This window comes from Bos grunniens, chromosome 23 (assembly GCF_055505025.1).
Source record: "Bos grunniens cultivar Pamir isolate PY7600 chromosome 23, Bosgru_T2T1.0, whole genome shotgun sequence".
In the NCBI taxonomy this organism is placed as follows: domain Eukaryota; kingdom Metazoa; phylum Chordata; class Mammalia; order Artiodactyla; family Bovidae; genus Bos; species Bos grunniens.
Window position 1 is genome coordinate 25,941,048 of NC_141187.1, and position 22,312 is coordinate 25,963,359.

Sequence of the window (22,312 nt, forward strand, 5' to 3'; positions counted from 1 at the left end):
TCTGACTGCAAGGTCTGTGCCATCTTCTTTTTTAGTTTATTTCTCTGAATGGAACTTAATCTTCTTAGCTAGCTTAATATAATATGACAGAGTCATGCATTTATTAGCCAGCATTATGAGTTGAATGGAGCAAAACTCCTGTGAAATCCAAATTCCCAGCATCTCAGACCGTGAGCTCCTTTGGAGTCAGAGTTATTGCAGATGTAAATAGTTGAGATGGGACCATAATGGAGCAGAATGTGTTCTAATCTGATACGACTGACGTCCATACAGAAAGAGAAACTGGATGCAGAGATGGCCGCAAACACAAAGACTGGTGTCCCGCTGGTCCACGCCAGGGAGCACAGCCCTGCTGACACCTTGATCTTACCCTTTTACAGTGCGTTACATTTCTGTTGCTTAAGCCACTCAGCTTGCGGTACGTTGCTGTCACTGCTGGCCTGTAAACACATGCTGGGAGCTGGAAAGAAGAGAGGTGAGCGAGGAAAGGAAGCTGGGAAGAAACTCCTCAGCGTTCCCACTGGCCGTTTCCTGTAGAACCTGAACACCTCCGCCAAGGGAGGCTAGGGATTTAGAAACAGCAGGCCGGTTATATGAAAACCGTCGCTGCTCTCCTAAAATCCACAGGTTAAACACTGATTTGAACAAGTCCCAAGCCACTGAAAGAAGAAACCTTAGAAATCAGAACTGACCCTGGTTCTACAAATAGGACTCATCCTCAAGAAGCTGCAGGCTGGAAGAGATGTGAGCCGGAGGGTTTTTAAGTTGTTTTTTTTTTAATTTTTATTTTGATGGCCCATGGCTTTAGTTGACCCTGCAGCATGTGGAATCTTAGTTCCCTGACCAGGGATCAAACCTGAATCCCTGCACTGGAAGGTGGATTCTTAACCAGTGGACCACGAGGGAAGTCCCAAAGGGGCGTGTGGTGGTGGTTTAGTCACCAAGTAGTGTCCGACTCTTGTGACCCCATGGACTGTAGCCCGCCAGGCTCCTCTGTCCATGGAATTCTCCAGGCAAGAATACTGGAGTGGGTTGCCATTGGTATGGGGTTTAAATCCGCAGCTTCAAGGGCCCTCTGCCCTGAGTTGTGAACTGCTTCTTTTCGGTGAGAAGTTGGCCCTCCTCCACAACTTACAAACCAAATACCACCACCCTGGTCTGGTGATCAAGGAGCTCAAAGCAAAATTAAGCAGGCTGCTCTAACTGCACTGTCTCTCTGGGTGATGTGCCAGTCTTATTTTGAACAGCCCCAGTGGCAAGATTTAAACAAAAGCCAGGCTCTTTAGCAATACTTTATCTCCTCTGTCAGTACATCCCTCCACCTCTACCCAGGCCTTATTCTGGCCTGGATGGGGATTCCAGGACACAATTCAATAGCCCCACCTGAGAAAAATGCCAAACTTCACTGGCTCCAGACACACTGGCCTTGGTTCAGTTACTAGAACATGCCGAGGTGTATGTGCCTCACCCGGGGGCTTTGTGCATGCCAATCCGTGTCTGGAATGTTCCTTCTTCTGCACATACCCCCCTCCCCAACCCCCTTCACATCAGCTGTTTCCCAGAAGTTCAAACAGCAGTTTCCCAGAAACATCTGGCAATCACCCTTTGATGTTTCCTTATCGCACACCCTGTATGCTCCTTTCGACACCCATATCACAGCTGTAATTGTTTATTGTTTGCTGTGTAGTATCTATTCCCTCCCTAATAAACGGTTAAGTTCCATGAGTCAGAGATCAGACGTGTTTCATGAATTGCTCTACAGTCCGGGCCTGGCACACGGCAGGCACACAAATATTTGTCTGGATTAATCAATTAACTAATTAGTTAAAACAAACAAATGAGGGCAGGATAGGAAGCGCCTCCTGCTCAGGAGCTCTGGGTCTGGCCCTGGAGCAGGAAGCCTCGCTTGTTACCCTTGCTGTGAAGAGGGACGCTTCTAGGATATCACTTGTCGCCTAATTTCAAAGTTTCAGACTGAAACAATCAATCCCCTGGTCATGATCGGGCTTTACAAACAGGCCCTTCCTACAATAAAGCCACGTCCCACTCATATGTGCTTCAGCCACTGTGGTCCCCAGGACGGTACGTTCTCCCAGTAATGAACAAAGCAAGGCTGGGCTAGGATCTGGCAGGCAGCCCCTCTAAGTCGATTTTGGGCAGAAATGTAAAGAAAGTCCAGGCACCACCTCTGACAGGTGCATATCTCTTTGCTGTATCTCTTTGGCTTAGTTGCTAGGTCATGTCCAACTGTTGTTGTTTAGTTGCTAAGTCATGATGGACTCGTTGTAACCCCATGGACTGTAGTCCACCAAGCTCCTCTGTCCGTGGAATTTTCCAGGCAAGAATACTGGAGTGGGTTGCCATTTCCCTCCCCAGGGGATCTTCTTGAACCAAGGATTGAACCTGTGTCTCCTGCATTACAGACGGATTCTTTACCACTGCATGAGCAGGGAAGCCCCTGGGTATCTCTTTACAAATTAATAAACTGGAATTCTGACGTTTTTAAAAAGCCTATGCATGTGGGCTTCCCTCGTAGCTCAGTTGGTAAAGAATCCGCCTGCAATCAAGGAGACCCTGGTTTGATTCCTGGGTCAGGAAGATCCGCTGGAGAAGGGATAGGCTACCCACTCCAGTATTCTCGGGCTTCCCTTGTAGCTCAGCTGGTAAAGAATCCGTCTGCAGTATGGGAGACCTGGGTTGGGAAGATCCCCTAGAGAAAGGAAAGGCTACCCACTCCAATATTCTGGCCTGGAATTCTATACAGTCCATGGGGTCACAAAGAGTCAGACACAACTGAGTGACTCTCAAAAAAAAAAAAAGCATTTGATGCTATCTATAAAAAACATGATTTATGGGTCATAAGAATTAGATGCCTGAGGGTATTTGGGCAATACATATATAAAACCTTTATAATGTACATACTACTTGACCCAGAAATTCCAATTATAGGAATTTATCCAAAAAAAAAAAAAAATCATGAATGCAGGAAGTCACAAGAATGTTTACTGTAGCACTATAAGAACTGGGAACTTAAATATCCAACAATGTATGACTGAATACATAACTGTGGTAATCCTTATTAATAACTTTTCTTTGGTTTTTGCAAACGCCTAATTGAATGGAAGAATAATGAATGACTAGGGGAAAGGTTCATCATATGCTAACAGCAGAAAAGTGGGTTATATGAATCAAGATTACAAAATGTTAACTGTAGTCTTTGGGTGGTAGTCATGTATGATTTTTATCTTATGTTTACCTGTATTTTATAAGTTTCCTGTGAGAGTCATAAATGTACTTTGGAAACCATTTAAAACTAAATTGTAACCAATCACACACAAAAAAATACTATACGACTCTACTTATAGGAGGCCCTAGAAGAGTCAAATTTATAGCGACAGAAAGTAGAGTGGTAGGGGGCAGGGGTGGGGCAGGGGAGAATGGTGAGTCACTTAAGAGCTACAGAGCTCCGTTTTGCAAGATGAAACAGTGCTAGAGATGGATGGATGGTGGTGAAGGAACTTCATACCACTGAACTGGTACACTTTAAAATAACTAAGATGGTAAATGACATGTGTATTTTATCCCAATTTTTTAAAAAACCAAAATACTTTTAAAAATGTTAAATGCATAAATCATAAGTATAGCTGGGTCCAGAGTTGTCCTAGTTATTACAATTTTCAAGAGACATAGGTACATAAGGTCAAATTTGACCCTGGACCACATGGCAAGGAGCAAGATGGTCCGTGAGCCCACCAGGCTGGCATGTGCCTTGGGACGACCTGGCCGTGCCATTTCCTGTCTCTTCCGTCATGAGTATGGTGTTTTCTCCCTCTCCAACCAGCTCTGATTCTAGATGAAGGGCTGAGTAAGCCGTCCCCAGGGTGTGACTTCCCCTAGAGCCTAGCTACAGGGACTGCAGGGGCAGGCGAGTCTGGGAGAGACGCCAGCCATGTCCTGCAGAGGCCACGGTTTAAGAGTTTTGCCCCCAAAGCCCTTCAGGTAGCCTCTGGTGGAGCCAGGCCAAGAAAGGAATCTTACCTCCATGTCCAGACAACTCACCACCTCACTGCAGGATGAGGAGGGAGGACTAGATTCAGGGAAGAACGTGTCCCCCTTTATTCACCAGGAGGGCCCCAGAGATGCCCACCCAGTTCCTGGAGGTGGACCTCAGAACCCCAAGCTTGCAGAGCCCCTGGCTGAGCACTGCATGTGGCCGACACCTTTTCAGCAACAGGAAGTGGGATGCTGAGTCTAGATATCCAAAATGATCATACATGGCACAGGAAAAGGAAGTTTTCCAAGAACTTTGGGGTTAACAGGGCCCGAGAAAGATAGAGACCAGTACTTTCCTTACCTGCTGTAGGCATGCTAACATTGTACTGAGGTAAGATAAATAGGAAGGCAGTCTTGGCGGTGACCTGTGAAACAGAGGGAAAAGTTCCAAGTTAGCTTCTTGGCCACATTTAAAAAAAAAAAACAAACAAAAACCAACCAGCAAAGCCTGCGACCAGCCCTGGAGTCCATGCCTTTCACATTCTCAGATCCACAGGCCTCTCCAATGAAGGGTTTCACCTGGAGCTGAGTTAGCAACGTTTGTTTTTCTTCCCTATTTTCTTTAATGGCATCCCTCTCAATACCTGTACTGAAAACAAACGAAACCACCCCAAGTCCTGGATGGTATCTAGACTGGTGCTCGCTGCAGACAGAATGCGACAAGGTGTGCTCCACCCACCGGCAGAGAGCTCAAAGGCAAAGGATACACATTTGTCTGTGCATCATTCATTCATTCACTCAAGTGTTTATCAAGGTAGTTCTAAGTACCCAGCACCAGTGAAGACAGGAACTAATAGAAGATAAGGTCACAGCCTTCCAGAGTTTTCCAGAACTCAGGACCTAGCTGAGGTTCCCCAGCACGCTGATTAACTGCACAGTGGGCAGCAGCCCCCTAAATCTAAACCTGAGCCTCAGAAACAGAGAACTCCAGCTGCTAATTTCACATCTTCTCTACTCGGGGGGTGGCAGGGCACAACACCCCATACTGTTGGTCTGTTTATTTCGAAAGCTGCCTTTCAACTCTCAGTGGTGCTGTGATAAAACCGTGACTGTCACCTGAGTTATTAACAGCCAATTCAGTCCTCTCGTGGTTCAGCCTGCAGGGGAGAGACTGTAAGATAAGGGGATTTGACATTTGGACTCTAGAACCGACTGCCTGGGCTCAGACGTTGCCTCTGCATTTGTCCTCCTGGAAGGATGGAGGGGGCAGACGCTCTCCTCAGCCCATCGGACACTTGGGAGTCTCACTTCCTGTGTCTGTAAAAGGCAGGGTATTTGCGGTGCCCTAGCTGGTCTGGGGCGGGGTGCGGTGTGCGGTGTGGGGCAGCGATGGCCCAGCTGTCAGTGTCGTTTAAGGCTCCCCAGATGTTTCTGATGTGCTGATGTTTCTGGAGCAGGTGCAGAGGCCAGGTGTGAGGTGGCCAGACACCAGGCCTTTCCTGGCAGGGCCCTGGGGACACTTCATCAGCAGAGTTACTGGTTTGCCTCTAACAGAAAGATGTGAAGGGTGCCCCGTGGGTGTGAGGGAAGATGGGTTTCTGTGGCAGAAACAGCAGGGAGATGGCTGAAGGACACCCTACCAAACGCTGCCTACTTCTTAGGGCACAGTCTCCTCCAGTGTCACCCAAGAAACACACTCGCCTTTTAAGCTGGCAGGCTGAAGTGGACCTCTGTGTAGTTCTGGCTGACCAGAACCCCCTGGCCCCTGCCCAATGGCACCAACATTTCCTGAAGAGATAACTCTCCCCACCTGAGTTGTGTTGACGGTGGTCTGGTGACCCCCATCCTCCTGGAAGGATGGAGGGGGCAGAAGCTCTCCCCAGCCCATCAGACACTTTCTCCCGGGCTCTGAATCTTGGGCGGGGATGGAGGAAAACCTGGTCAGTGCCATGTGCCTGCCAGACTCTCCTGCTGGGGTTCCTGAAGCTCTGCCCTGAAGCAGAGACTCACATCAACCATAGGAACCCCCAGGCGGTCCCTTAAAGTTGGGTCAGAGTCCATCCTAAGATATATCAGAGTCTCATGAGTACAGCATTGAGATCCAACCCAGGCTGCATGTTCGAACCTCTGGGGGAGCTTCTAGAATCTCGATTCCTGGACCACCCTCAATTAACCCTACCCCTCGGGGGTGTCAGCAACCCACCAGTCTCCCGAAAGCAGGCCAGGTACAGCCTGGCCTGGGAGCCCCTCATGGGAGATCCACCCTCCCCAGCCTCGCAAAGCACGTCTCTCTGGCCAGTTTCTGTGTCCTCCATAGAATTCATTTCATGTAATCAAGTTATGTTTTAAGTCAATTTTTAACTTCGAGAGAAACACACATACTTTAAAAACTGAAACAATTCAGAAATGTAAACTAAGAGCTGAATATTCACGCTACATTCTTGGTTTTTCCTCTCTCCCCGCTTGTGTGGGGTCAGTTTTCTGAGAGCTTTCCTGCGCATCTATCCACTTGGAATTAATTTCATTTTACTCTGACATCATAACTTTGTCTGTGTTTATACCACTTGACAGAAGGGATTAAAGAGTGAAGAAACTGTAAAAGAGCTACAACTTTTTTTTCCAATTTTTTTTTTTAATTGAAGTATAGTTGATTTACAATGTAGCGTTAGTTTCTGGTGTACAGCACTAGGGCACAAGATTCAATTATAACATATATTTTTTCATATTTTCCACTATGTTTATGACAGGATATTGAATACAGTTCCCTGTGCTAAACTGTAGGACCTTGCTATTTATTTGGTATATAGTAGTTTGCATCTGCTAATCCCAAACTCTTAATGTATCCCTCCCTGCCCCCTAGCCTTTTCCCTTTGGTAACCTTAAATTTGTGTTCCATGTCTGTCTGTTTTGTAAACAAATTTGTTTGTATATTTTAGATTTCACATATAGGCAATATATTCACATATACCAGAATTACATGATATTTGTCTATCTCCTTGACTTACTTCACTTAGTAAAAGAACTTATTAAGTACTGTTTAAGTCACTTTCTTAGCTCGGTTAATCAAATGGTTGTCGCAGGAATGTACAGACCAAGGCACAAAAACATCCAGCATACATGAAAGTATTCAAAGTATGGCGACATAGAATGTGTAGCTTGACTTTTCCTTTACTGATGGGAACACAGAGATAAGTGGCTATATAATAAAAACTTCCTATAAAAACTAGGCCTTTTCATTACTATTTGGGGTTACCCCTAAAGTTTTATGCTGAAAAGTTTGCCCAAATAAAATGGCCTCTCTGTGGAAGTGTATACAGACAGACATTTTTTTTTTTCTTTTCATTGAAAAAAAAATTTTAGAAAATGACAATACAGGGCACAAACAAATCAACAGGGATATACAAGTAGAAAACACAGGGACAAGGTAGAACGAAGCATGCCGCTGGCTTCTTTAATTGGTTAAAAGCACAAAGTGTAACAGGCAGAAAGTCTATTTTAAAGAAATTAGAAAGCTGTGCGTTTAGACATAGAAAACAAACTTATGGTTACCAAAGGGGAAAGCTGGGGGTGGGGGATAAATTAGGAGTACGGTATTAGCGCTTACAAACGGCAGTATAGAAGACAGATAAACAACAAGCACCTACTGCACAGCACCCATCCTGTGATAAACCACGATGGAAAAATATGAAAAAGAATAACCTATAATGGAAAATCTGAAAAAAGAATAAATATGTATAACTGAATCACTTGGCTGTACACCTGAAATGCCATATTGTAATCAACTATACGTTAAAGAAAAAGCTGTGTTTCTGTCTCAATTAGCCCCAATACACACATCCACAAAAATGGTATGTGAAGGAATGCTGTCCTACACAAGACACTGTACCCGGAATTAAGGGAAACAGCTATTGACACAGGAGTTAACACCCAGAGCATTAGCCTCTAACTGGTGGAAGGATAATCCCACTTCGCTTTAGGGATGACAGCAATCTGGTATATGGGCTGTACCAATGCCCTTGGCCTAGCCCTGCATACCCAGTCAATTCTTGTTACTGCTGCTGTTCTGCAAAATCACTGTGATCCCAGCAACAGTGGACCACTCACTGCTCCTAGGGGACAGGGGATCAGACTCCTACAGGACTCTGAGCACATTTCCATCAACTGATCAATATGTAACCTTGGTTTACACATGTTCCCTTTGAGAGACGCTGCATGGAACACACACTGTTGAAACGTGAACCCTGAGCTTGTGGCTTGAGCCTGAGGAAGCTTCTCTAACACATGTACATTCTCCACCAGGCCCATCCCGGCCTCTCCATGCTCAAGATCCCCAGACGGCACCCTGGCACCCCATGTGAGGGCCCCTGTAAGCAGCTAAGTCACAAACAAAAGGCATGAAGATGCAAGACCGTGGCACTAATCAGACAGCAAGAAGGCCACTTGCTCATGGCAGGAGCTGGATCAGGAAGGCAGAGCGTCAGCTGGTTCCCCTCCATCCGGAACGTGCTTGTCGAGTGAGCCATACACCCCACTGCCCTGCGCATGTCCACAGACACCGCAAAGTCGCCTGGAGATGGGGTGCTGGGGATCACAGGTACACGTCAGCACACAGCAGCAGTGCACACGTGAGAGGTGCCAAGAGTTCTGTTCTGGGGTGAACCCGAAAGCTTTTCTCCTTTTTAACTTTTATTGGGGTGTAATTTACGCACCATAAACATCATCCTTGATAAGCAGCCGGCTTTACAGGGCTTATCTTTCCTTGTTTTTAAACTCTCTCCTCACTGGGATATCAATTCTATGAAAGGAGGGGTCTTTGATTATCTTCAATCTACTGCTGCAACAGTGCCTAGACACGGCCTGCACTGGGCAGGCGCTTGTTAAGCGCAGGCCTGATTAAGCAGGGGAGGCGCTGCTGCTTTGTCACTTGACTCTCAGCTTGTGCTCTGCCCTCATCCCCTGCGCATGTCCCCTCTCTCCCTGGGGTCCTTCCCAGTGCTGGGCATGTAGTAGCTCTCTCATAAATGCCTACTTGATGAGCAAATACTGCAAGAAGCTATAGCGTTTAGTAACCACAGACAAAAGCTTAACAGATGCTTTCTAAACATGATTCTAAGAGGAAAGGATCTGGGACTCTGCTTAAGGCAAAAAAATCGAGATTCCTGTATTTTTCCATCCCTACGCCCCTGGTCATAACAGCAGAAACCATTTCAAGCCATGCATCCTTGTCTGCAGCAGCCAAGCTTGCCTCCACGTTACACGCCTCAGCAAGATAATGTGTTTTCTCTGCTTTGACGACAAAGAGACTACACCTGAGACACAGAGAGGTCCCCGTCCACCAAGACCTCACAAGTTTACAAGCAGAAAAGGCAAGACATACAACATGACACATAAAATAGAATGATGATATAAAATAGGAGAGGATGACCAAAAAATATATATTGAAGGCAAAGAGGAGGAGTAGTGATGAGGCTGATCCACAAAAACTCACTTCAGAAAGTCTCACTGGCTTAAGGCCCCCAGAAATTTGGCCTTAAGCTTTCTCAAAGTCGTCGGAAGGGAGGAGGAGGAGGACCATCAGCTCCTAGACTGATCACATCCCTTAATTAAGAAAACAAAAAACACGGCCCCTCCAAAAGCAACTCTACTTTTCCAGCACACAAAAAAGGCAGCTCTACTTTCCCAGCACAAGAAACTTCTGAGGTCTTCTGGCATCCCAAAGCTTCACTCCAAACTTCTCCCAACTTCAGACCAAGGATGAAACGGCCAAGAAACACCCCTCTGCCAGCACTGGCTGGGTTCGTTAACACAGAGGGCTAAGAAACAGGAACCTACTAAAAATGTCATTCCATTTATTTCCCATCCTTCTAAGGTTGTTTATAGGAAACATTATCGAGCTTAATAGCATTTTAAATGCCAGGCTCAGTGGGTAAAAGTGCAAACGTGCTAATATGCTAATGTAAAGAAGAATACTAAATTATGTAGGAGGGGCCACCACACACACGAAGCTTCACTGAACTTTTAACTCAAACAGGGCATCAAGCACAAAGGCAGTGACACTGAGCGTGCTTGTGTAGCCGTAACAGAACCAAAACTGTTGCACATGCCGTGTTCTATTAGGGACACATGAATCTGAGCTCTCAGTTGCAACTGAGACCAAGGATGCCAGTAAAAGAGCTGCCTCCAGCAAAGCGTAATAGACGGACTCCAGTCCCAGTCCTGCTGTGGGTGTGGGTGACCGACCTCAGGCAAGGCATTTCACCTCTCTGGACCCCAGTTTTTCCATCCATGAACAACAATGGTGGTGAATGTTAGGGCTTACTCAGTGCAATGCATGGTTCTAAGGGCTTCACAGAAATTATTTCCTGTAATTCTCACAACCACCCTGTGAGGCAGATACTCATAATATTCCCATTTTACAGATAAGCATAGAAAGGATTAGGTATCAGAATGCATGTCCTTAAAGGTCCTCTCTCCACCTTCAGCTCCAAAAAGTTATTTCCTGGTTCCACTTACCATCAATGCTAAAAACATAGCCTTGGCCTACCTTGGTGGCTCAGTGATAAAGAATCCGCCTGCCAATGCAGAAGACACAGGTTTGATCCCTGGTCCGGGAAGATCCCACATGCTTCCGAGCAACTCACCCCGTGCACCACAACTACTGATCCTGCGCTCTAGAGCCTGGAGCCGCAACTACTGAAGTCTAGAGCCCTCACTCCACCACAGGAGAAGCCTCTGCAATGAGAAGCCAGAGGACCACAACCAGAGAAAATCCTGCAAGTGAGACACCCAGCAAGCCACACACACACACATTTAAAAAACAGCTTCGTGCTGACAGCTTGCTGAGAGTGTAAAATCCACTACTGCATCTGCATCGTGAGAAGACGAGGCCCAGGTATCACCTGTAACCAACAGCAAGAAAACAAGGCCTCTTGGGTCAACCTGCCAGGCCCATGTACCACGTACACCTGGGCTTGCCAATGCCCCAGTCTGCTCTCCTTCACTGCAAGCTGATGTCTGGACAGCAGAGATAAGAGGAGAGATGCAACGAAGGTAGTCTCCTGGCTTTCCTGGTAAGCAGTATTTGACCTTCGGTTTGGTTTATTGTTTATTTCGTGGCCATATCCACACACTGGTCCTTGAATGGGCTGCACTGCAGGACTCACCACCAAGGACAGGAGATGGGAGGGGTCCTGCTCCAAACGAAGCTCACCCACCCAGGGGCTGAACCGCAGTCCATGCAGCCGACCTGGAACCTCTGGGGAGGGGTGCTCACGCCCAGCTCCTCAGGAGCACAAGTGAGCCAAGTGACCTGTCCCCGTCTCGTGCCCCAGCCTGCTCTCCGAAGCCACACGATCTCCACTTAGAATTTCCCAAAACTGCTCTTGCATCTTCCTGCCCAGGTGGTGCACAGAAAAATTTCAGTCAGAAAAACATTTAAAACTCACACCCCTCACAGATACAGAGAACAAACTAGTGGTTACCAGTAGGTGGGGGGAGGGGCAATATAGGAGTAGGGGATTAAGAGGTACAGTTATGTATAAAATAAGCTACAGGTATACAGTGTACAGCATGGGGGATATAGCCAATATTTTATAATAACTGTAACATTTAAAACTGTGTAGCAGTATATTGTACACCTATAAGTTATATGATATTGTACATCAAATATACTTCAGTTTTAAACTGTAAGAAAAAGTAAATAAGTCATGCTCAACTGGTGAGTGTTTTTAATGAGTCTTTTAGCCTTTCTCTTCTGGAGTGTTGGCTTCATTGAGTCCAGCTGGTCACCTGCTGCTGCTAAGTCACTTCAGTCGTGTCCGACTCTGTGTGACCCCATAGATGGCAGCCCACCAGGCTCCCCCATCCCTGGGATTCTCCAGGCAAGAACACTGGAGTGGGTTGCCATTTCCTTCTCCAATGTATGAAAGTGAGAAGTGAAAATGACGTCACTCAGTCGTGTCCGACCCTCAGCGACCCCATGGACTGCAGCCTACCAGGCTCCTCCGTCCCTGGGATTTTCCAGGCAAGAGTACTGGAGTGGGGTGCCATCGCCTTCTCCGGCTGGTCACCTACATGCACCGTAATATGGCTGGGACTCGGTGCAGGAGGTTCGAAGCCCCTCTGCCACTCAATAAAAGGCAGATACAGCTGAGACAAAGATGCTTTTCACACTTGCTTTCTGAAAGTTTCCATCTGGATGAGCAGGGGCTGGCAGGGAGGGCCAAGTGCCTGCAGTCAGGGGCAGGTTGTTGATGGTACCTTCTGTGTGGCTTTTATAACACCTGGAGATTTCGTTTTCTCACCTGAAAAACCACCTTGATGTAAGAACAAGGCAAAACTACTCAAACACACACTACAGATTCTCTACAAGCCTGTGTTCATTGTGCTGAAAAGACTCTCTGTTAAGTCATGATCACAGTCCTATATCAAATGAAAAAAAATGACACTGTACATTTATGAGAAAAACCCATCATCAGAGCAACCATGATACAATGATAGCAGGGGCTTTAGAACATTCATTGATTCCAAGGTCTAAACTATATTATACTGGGATCAAGAGGAATTTAGAAAGGGCCACTTAAACAGTTTCTAAAATTTTGAAGTTGAGCTTTTAATTTTTTTGGCCATGCTGAGCGGCTTGCAGGATCTTACTTCTCTGACCAGTGATTGAACCCTGGCCCTTGGCAGTGAAAGAACGGAGTTCTAACCACAGGACAGCAAGGGAATTCCCAAGATGAGCTATTCAAAAACAGAAAAAAAAAAAAAAAAAAAGATACATATGAAAACTGAATTTGAGGTTAATCCAGTACTAAAACACAGGAGGTGGTCTAAAGTTAGCTCTTTGCACTTCCTTTACAGCCACAACTAACTGATAACCTTAAGACGGCATGTTTATGCAACCTATGCTTATACAGAAGGAATTCGACCCATTATGTGCCTTATAGACAGCCTTAGATAAATACCTACATCCCGTGTATATTTCTTCTCTGGAGGCCTTAATACATACACACTCTCATCTGCTCCCTCCCACAAAGATCCCTGAGCCAATATTTTAAATACTCTTAGTTGATTACATACTTCACCTCCCCTTCATCCTCAGCAGCTTTCCCCTTATTTGGGTGGGTCAGCATACTCAGAAACCATTCCTCACAGAAGCTAAAAACTATATAAAAATAAAGAAGAGCCTTGTTGTTCTTGTTTAGTCACTCAGTTGTGTCCAACTCTTTTGGGACCCAGTGGACTGTAGCCCACCAGGTTCCTCTGTCCATGGGATTCTCCAGGCAAGAATACAGGATTGGGTTGCCATTTCCTTCTCCAGGGGATCTTTCCAACCAAGGGTCTGACCCTGAGCCTCCTACACTGGCAGGAGGATTCTTTACCTCTGAGCCACCCAGGACGCTCAAAGCAGCACTTAGTCATTCAAAATTCAAAAATAACAAAATAAGGAAGTGTGTACACAGAATACCTTTCTAGCACGTCAATGTTCTTAAAATGCGCTTCTCTTGCAGGACATGGCAGAGTTCAGATTCTCTGCGGATATTCCCAGAGCACATACATGAGTGAGAACAAATAATTTTTATGAGCAAAAGCTACTTGTTCAGATGCAGTATCTCTTTAAAACAAAAATCAACACAGAAAAAAGAAAGGGTTGTGGAGTGTAGAATTTTAGGCTCCAAGTGATTTTTTGGGGAGGGTTCAGATTAAGTAACATCTTAGACTTGATTGCAGAAAAGGAACTGTGGCACCAATATATCACAACGTCCACAGAGCTGCAGTTTCTAGAGAAGCTTTAGCTCCATAAGGCGGGACACACAGGGAGGGGGCAATTCTGAAGCCACGTGTGTCTGCGGCAGCCAGTCACTACTCACTGGCCATCATCACCAGTGGCTCCAGCGAGAATCAGACCCAAGGAGCTCGTGGCATTTCCTCCTGTTTGGAGGAAGTGGAAGGATTATTGGGGGGCGGGGTGGGGAGGAACCAGGCGGGGCCCAGGTGGATCTGCCTTCATTTGCTTGTTTACAATGAAGGAAGGAAAGAGCAGGGTAGATCAGAGTCGAAGGCCACCCTTTTAAATGATTTTCCACCGTCTGGAAAGTTTCCTACTTAAAACATCAGCCAGGCGTGGGGAGAGCCTGGCGTAGGGAGCGGAGCTTGCTAGAGAAGGGAACTGGGGAGAGCGATGAAGCTTCTCCGGGGCTGCAGACCAGGCCTGATTCCCGTGGGAACCCTCAGATTCCTCTTGGGCTCCAGTCAAGCCGCGAAGAGAGGCCCTGACTCAGGCTGTCCACCTCCGCCCACACGCGAACTGAGCGAACGAGGGCAAAAAGGCAAATCAGTGGGCTCTTACAATCAGCCGTTCCTCTGCAATTGAGGATGTGCGTTGTCTGTCGTCCTGGTCTCTGCACACACACCTGAGGGGTGAAGGGCGGGTTCGGCGGGTGCCCTGGGGTGCCACCTAACTGCAGGCAGCACCTTACCCTCCACACTCGAGGCCTGAGCATCGCACCTCTGAACCTCCGCTCTTTCCCGCGCTCCCTGCGCATGCACTATACCCTGCTCTGGGCGGCCCCCAGCCTACCCAGCACGAGTCCAGGAAGGCCTGCCGAAGACCACCCGCAGGAGGGCACCTAGGAGAACTTCATGGATGATGACTTGGTTCAGGTGAATTAAATCAAGGCTATCAAGGTGAATGAAAAACACCAGGCACTCAAACATCCCTTGTGTGTCTGCAAATAATATTCACAGGGGGATGTTCCAAATCGTCTTCAAAGTGGAGAAGGAAAATAACATGAAAGGCAAGAGTTCCCAGAAAAATGTGCTACAGACAGATGGAATACACAATTCTAACCCCCAAGGCACCACTTGAGGTAGACACTACCCACACTGCCACAAGAGTCCCTCCGTAGCCCTAAACCGAATAAACAGAGCCCAGGCAAACACTAATATCTAGGTTACAAGCTATATGCCAAGATCCTCTCTCTCTCTCACACACACACACACTCAGATAAAGCAATGCATGTTAGTGCAAAATCTCACTTTACTAATTCAAAGCAGTATTTTAAATGAGATCTAAAAATGTGTGGTGCTTTTTCTCTGCTGGGGAGGCCAGCCTCCTTCACAGTCTCTCAGCAATCCAGGAGGCTGCCTGTGACCTCACACAGGTGAAGGCGGCCCAGGAAGAAAACCACACCTCAGAGAGAAAGGCTGGACCGAGGCTGAACTCAGGGCGGGTCCTCAGAGGCAGACAGGTGGCGGCAGGCACCCTCGTCCAACATCCAGTGTGTAAACCCCAGACCACCTGCTGGTGAATCCAGGCCTTGGAGCAAGGGCCAGGGGCGAAACTGGGCAACTCTATTTCAGAGGGACATAAGAAGGAACAGGAACCGCTGGGGACACCAGTGACCTTAAGCTTTGGCTGAGAAGCACGGATGAACCCCACGTAGAGCAATCAACCACACAGCAAAGGTGGAGGAGGGGAGGATGCAGACAGACAGGCACACACAAAGGTGGGGGGTGGGGGCTTCCCTGCCAAGGCCTCGAGGGGGACAGTGCTTCAGCCACTGCTCTGCCCCCTCTAAGGCAGGAGCCCAGGCCATGGCCTGCAGAGGGCAGGTCAAGGAGCTAGCCTGAGTGCGGTCTCACCCTCTTCCCAGACTGCACTGGGAAAGACCAAGATCAGCCTTCCTGACAACACCACAGGCCCACTCCACAGACCTCTGTGACTTCTTAGTGCCTACAAAGGAATCAGGCCCCCTCCTGGATCCCAGGACACCACAGGTACCCCACCCCACCTAAACTTTGCCCCCTCAACTCCCAGACACAAGAATACCCCCACCCCAAACACCGTCCCAGGCGGGAAAGGCACTTCCCAAACCTGGAGCCCAGCCAGTTAAAGCCAGATAAACGTGGAAAAGCTTACAACACAACCTGGTCATTATCAGAGGGTACACACAGCAGTTCTGGAGACTAGAGGGGGGCTCTGCCTGCCGTGAAGAACTGAAGGGATGGACAGGCCAAAGGCAGGCAGGAAGCAGGTTGCACGCTCTCAGAGCCACCAGAGAAATATGACTCTGGGGAAATGAATGGCCTGTGTGTGGAAAGTGATGAAGCTGGAAGGCTGGCAAGAACCAAGTCCCATGAAGGACCCTCTATGGTGGGTATAAAAACTGGACTTTTTGCTCCCTGTGGGAGGCTTTAAGCAGGGGAGAACACACTGAGGTCTCCACTGCTGAGAGCATACCTGCTCAGGGCGCAGAGGAGGGGCTGGGGAAGCCTGGGGGGCAGGAAACCAGTTTGGAAGGAAGGATAATGCAGACCTGGACGGAGGTGATGGCCACAGACACAGGCAGCGTGGGTCGTTTTCAGAAGATTCGATGGCACAGTGAATTCAGATGGAGTATCCAACAGCGATGTTCCCGTCTGGTTCAGGAGATGGACGGTGAAACATATAACTTCAGTAAGATATGCTTGGGGTTAGAATGGCAATGAGGAATGCTGGGAGGGTGGTGGGATCATCAACTGAGAGAGAAGACAGCTGTGGTCCAGGGCCGGGACGGGGAGGGAAAGGGAGGGGGCTGAGAAGGACCCACAAGAGAGGCAGAAGGAACAGCAGCCAGGGGAGAGGGCATCAGGAGGAGTCTGGGCTCCAGGGTCTTGCTGCAGGGGGCAGTGGTCTTAACTTTTTTTCTTCTGATGGATCCAGAGCAGCTGGAACAGAGCTCAGTACACACTGGGACCCCAACAAATATTTGCTGAATGAATGAGTGGATGAAGAGTCTATCCAATTTGGGGACGGGAAGGTCATAAAGTCATTATTTGCTGAGTAAAATGTTGCAGAAAAGGAGGTGGCAGAAGCTGGCACGTGAGATGAGCGTGAAACGTAGAGAGAAGGGGAGACAGGTCTGGACCTCGGTGGCCAGGTCAGGGAGGGATGGAAGAGTTCTCAAACCTCCGCATGGTGAGGAGAAAGTCTACGGGAGGTGAAGTGACTGGATACGCAGAAAACGGGGGAGCTGGAAGGAATACATCTACTCAGGGGGGAATCTCTTGAGGAAATGAGATCCAGGACCACAGAAGAGGGGTGGCTGAGGGAGCACCGGCCGTGGGCAGCTCCACAAGATTGCTGATGCCTCTGAAGTTCTGACACTTGTTCAGATCCGAGAAGATGCTCATTCCGTATGCCTTGAACTGATGTAATTCGAGGGGGAAACAGGAAGTCAAGAGGACTGGGGAGGATGTGGTGGGGGAGCAAAACCAAAATTATAACAACAGCATCACGCTCAACAGGGCTGGGAAAGCTTCTGGCCTGTCTGTCGCTTCCTCTGGCCCAGCACTGAGCGGCCACTCTCCCAGGCCATCAGTTCACCTTCAGTCGTGGCCCGAGAGGGAGAGGCAGGGCCGCCTGGATGGACTCACAGGAGGACAGCTGTTCTGCCGGTTCCGGGGGAATTGTTAGGGTGCTGGCCAGAGGACCACCAGGAGGCCTCCGACTTCCCATCATTCCAGCAGCCTTCACTGTCTCTGGTCGGAGTGATGGGGCTCGGAATCAGAACACGCAGTTGTATAAGGTCTGGCTGAGGCCGGGATTCGCCTTCTCCACTACAGCCACAGGAGGGATTCTGGGGCCTTCTCCTGGATCTTATAGTGGCCACACCAAGTTTTCTAACAGCTGGGTCAAGGAAAGCAAGAGAAGTGCGTATGTGTGTGCTCATGCATGTAAAACAGGCTGGTAAGAAAGACACTCTCACTCCCCAGAAACATACCTCTGCTTTGAACTGAAAAATCTGAAAAGTTAAAGAACATGTAAAACTTTTAAAAATATAAAATCAACCTATCAATCACAAAATGTTTACTGAGGGCATGCTCTGTGCAAGGCACGATGCTACTGGAGACACAAAAATTTCTAAGACCCACTTCCTTCCCTCAAAGGCTCAGACCAAAACCAGAAGCTACAGCCTGTCAATCCAGTGCAAATCCTTAATTTCAGCAGTGGTAAAACTGACCGCGCTTTACTGAACACTTACTGCCAGCTGTGCCCGGTTGAAGCGTTTTACATGATTACCTCACGTAACCCTCAACAGCCTGTAAGGAACAACAATGAATGTGTGAGATCTCATTAAATGCTGGGCCCCGTGGGGAACAGCAAACAGGATCACCCCATTTAACCTTCTGTTGTAGAAACTCCTACTGCTATGAACACTGCCTCTACTATTACTTACTATGTTCCTACCATGTGCCAGGAATCGCTGTAAACACTTAACAGAAATTATCTCATTTAATCCTCCCACAAGCCCTATTATACAGAACAAGTGAGGCTCAAAAAGCTTAGGAGGGTTGCCCAGAGGCACACGACTAGTAAGCCCCAGAAGTGGGACTGGAACCCCAGATCCATCAGACTATGATGTGTGGACTCTTAGCCACATGCACCCCTGAACAATGAGCCTGAAAACTAACGATGGAGACTCTGTCGTGCGCGAAGAGTTATTTGTGAGACAACAAGAAAAGATGCCGTGAATCAGGACATGACGAGACAAAGGACAAGTGGGGGTCCTTCTATCTGGGGCAGAGACTGTGGCTTTATTCATCTTTGCACCCTGAGGGTCCTTGGTACAAAGGAGCGACTCCGTAAATATCAGCAAGTGCTCTGGGCTTGGAGCGTATGGATCTCCTTGGGGAAGACTCCTGGGAGGGGGTGAGCTTGGCCAGAAAGATGTACAGATTGTGGATAAGTAGAGGGGAGGGGCGAGGGTGAGAAGAGACATAACTGTGCTGAGACAGTGCGGGAGGACCCAGATGGAGCCAGCCAGCTCAGTGCACCAGGGGGGCTTTGGTGGGGCAGGGCGGGGAGGTGGATCTACTGTGTGGGGTGGCTTTGGGGGGATCTACTGTGTGGGACAACTTTGGGGGGATCTACTGTGTGGGCAACTTTGGGGGCATCTAACTGTGTGGGGCGGCTTTGAGGGGTATCTACTGTGTCAGGCAATTTTGGGGGCATCTACTGTGTGGGGCAGCTTTGGAGGGCATTTGTGTGGGGCAACTTTGGGGGCATCTACTGCACTGGGCAACTTTGGGGGGCATCTACTATGTGGGCCGATTCAGATCAGCTGAATCCCATGTGTTTCAAACAAGCTAGTCTAAAACAAGAAAAGGAAGGGAAATCTGGCCCTCAGACCCCTTAAAGTTTGCATTCATTCATTCAAGTATTCATTCATTCATTCTAGCATTCATTCATTCATTCTAAAAGCAACCCGGCTCCAAAGTCGACTTTTTGCCTACTGAATTCATCCATGGGATGCTGTTCATTCCTGCATCATGGGCATTTCAACATCTTGCTTCCCCAAAGAGCCAAGCACAGATGAAAAAGTAATTGCTTCCCTCAATTAGGAAGGCAACACTGTCACATAAAAATCCGAACTCTACTTCTAGACACAAAACTTGACAGACCATCCCACATTTGTTTGCCAATTAAATTTTATCAGTTATTTAACGGTCTGGTGAGTCTGAGCTTCTCCACGTGAAACCATCAGGGAAGTAATTTCCTGTTGGATACCGATGTTCCAAGACCAGTGGTAACTGCACACATGATAAGAATCCTATGTACGTTCCACTGGAACCTCTTCTTGGTCCCAGAAGGCCCAGGGTGCAGAGCACTGGCAGAGAAGGAAATGGGTTGAAGTGGTACCTGAGCATTATCTGAACTGGTTCAGGAGCCAGGGCGATCCTGGTCTCCCCAGAGATCAATCAGGGTAGTCAGTAGCTTACAGTAAACGTGTTCCAGGATTTGAATTATTGCAATCAGGAAACATCTGCCCCAAAAGGCTGTCATCAGAGTTTGCAGTATTTTAGGAGTACCGGTATCCCTTTGCCCCCCTTTCCAACTGCCCGCGGGCATAAAGGAGGCAGGATTCAAACTGGAGATAGAAGAGACTGTGCAAGTGCTACTGGTCTGGCTGAGTCTCCATCCTGCCCTGGGGCCCAGGGCAGAGGGCGTGATGACCTTTACCAAGTGCATCAATGGGTTTCTTGGAGCCCTGGCTTCATCTGATTCCACAGGAGGTGAGAGGACCCCAGGAGGTGCCACTGCCTGGCGCCCTCCCCGCTGGGTGACGAGGCAGTGACTCGATCACATACCAAAGGTCCAGCCCCCTCCTTCAGCCACAGCTCCCTCGCCCACCACCTCTCCCTCTTCCTCCCTCTCTCCTTCACAACACAAGGTCTGCACCGGCTCCATCCTCTGTCTCTTCAGATTTGGGGCCACCTTCCAAGATCGAAAGCCCTGGGGCGGTTTACCATGTCTTGTCCATTTCCCCTCGTCCTGTCTGTCTCCACCTGTTAACAACACCTTCAATCATCTCATCTGTTTCCACCAGGACCTGGATTGAAACTGTTATGCTCTTCAAATAAAAGGCTTACTACTAATACCACGTGACAATAATTAACCTCATCAATACAACTGCTGGCAACAGGGCACATCACATCAGCCGAAACCTCTCCCATCCATGTATGCTGGGAGCTTAACTAGGAAACTAGCGGGAAGGCGGACAGACGGCTGCTCCGAGTTGTGATGACCAGCAATGCTGACAACCAGCAGAAACCACTTCCCTTGGGCAAGATGCCTTGGGACTGACTTCTCACACATTCTCGTCAACACAAGCCCCTGCTTCAGACCAGCGACCTGCGTGTTCAGGGGCCTTTTCCTAGGACACCACTGCCCTCGGGCTGCAGGAGGGAACCCCAGGCTTGGCTTCAGGAATATTTGATCACAGAGCTTCCAGCCCTGATTTTGGAAAGTCACATCCACTCTGGAGACTGACTTTATACTGACAAATAACAGCTTTGAAATAATAATCTCATCTGCTCCAGCAGGCAAGTGAAAGGCTCTCAGCCTGTTTAGGCTCCAAGTGGGTGGAAGGGGTAAGCCAGGGAGGCCCCAGCCCAGCACCTCCTCAGACATGGGGGGATTTTTTCCCTTTTCCTTTTCAGGGACAGAACAGGCCTGGTAGGTGGCGGGGAAGGGAGAGCCTGCAGACAAACCGGGCCTCAGCTCCGGGACGTCCTTCCACCTTTTCCTCCAGCTGAGCAGCCTGGGGGCAAGCTGTCTGCCAAGCTTCCCCGTGTAAACACTCCGGCACCAGCTGGGGTTTGGAATCCGCTGAGTCTCTGCCAGCTGGCAACCTGGAGATGGGCCGGATTAAAGGAATGCATAATGAGTCGGGGGGTGGGAGGCAGGGGCTGTATTTACCCAGAGCGGGTCTGCAGGGGTCACTAAGGCGCTGACTAAAGGCGGCTGTGGAAGGGGAAAAATCCGAAGGGAAGAGGAAAGGGGTTGCATACTGCCCAAGTGTCCTGCTGCGCCCCACCCAATGGCCCAGGGCTGTTATGCTCATTTTTTTTTCTCTTTCACAAACTGGCTTCTTTGTCCCCATCTCGGTCCCCCCACCCCTTCCACATCTCCTGCGCAAGTTACACGCGGCCTTTTGAAAGTTCTGCAGCTGGCTGCTCCAGAAGGCTCGGCACGACCAGCCAGCATGACACTCGATCCTCTGTGATCCCGATTTGGGAACGTTAACACGGAAACCCAAGCCACGTGCTGACAAGCAGGCCCCGGGCCACACCGGGCCCCAGCCTCAAATACGGAGACTTCAGGCTCCCCCAGGTGAAGTCCAGAAGGCAAGGATTCAGAGAAGATGGACTGCTGGGTGGGACCACAAGACCCTCATGACCTTCAGCCGCCTGACAGAGGGTTCGGGGGACAAGAAGTGACCCAAGTCCAAAGTCCTGGGAGGCACTGGGGGACACAGCTGACAGGAAGCCGCCTGCAGCCCTCCTGTGTGCACGCGTGCTCAGCCGTGTCCGATCCTTTGCGAACCCACAGACTGTGGCCCGCCAGGCTCCTCTGGCCATGGGATTCTCCAGGCAAGAATACTGGAGCAGGTTGCAGTGCCCTCCTTCAGGGGATGTTCCCAACCCAGGAGATCTTCCCGACCCAGGGAAGCAGCCCTCCGTGAAGCACCAGTAAATATCTAAGCCTGACGTGATATTTATCACTAAGCAGAAGAGGCAGGCAGCCCTGCAGAACACAAGGAAAACAGCACCCGGAGGACGCGGCGGACTGTTCTTAGAAGCTCAGCCACAAAGCAGCTGTGGAGCCTCAGGCTACAAGCCACCGCCCACAAGGCCTGGGGAGTCACCTCTTCCAAAGGGTTTTTCCCTGCAGTCCCTTTGCTCCCTCAGATTCCTCCACACACAGATGCTTCCAGGACAGAGACTCACCCCCAGGTTCAGGGTTCAAGGCTCGGCCCTTGTTGGTCCTTTAGAA

At 48.8% G+C, this 22,312-nt stretch overlaps 1 protein-coding gene across 8 annotated transcripts in view; it reads right to left on the reverse strand.

The window, feature by feature from the left end:
- The window catches only part of TRAM2 (translocation associated membrane protein 2), a 69,339-nt gene that overhangs the window by 28,941 nt on the left and 18,086 nt on the right, over positions 1-22,312 (reverse strand). For 3 of the 8 annotated variants that reach the window (XM_086369066.1, XM_086369072.1, XM_086369070.1), the window contains exon 2: positions 4,355-4,418. In XM_086369066.1, coding sequence (XP_086225192.1) covers positions 4,355-4,418 — 64 coding nt within the window. Of the gene's footprint in view, positions 1-4,354; positions 4,419-14,341; positions 14,551-14,572; positions 14,725-16,234; positions 17,961-21,027; positions 22,259-22,312 lie in introns of those variants that run through there. The other 5 variants (XM_086369065.1, XM_086369073.1, XM_086369068.1 and 2 more) reach the window with 5 other exon arrangements.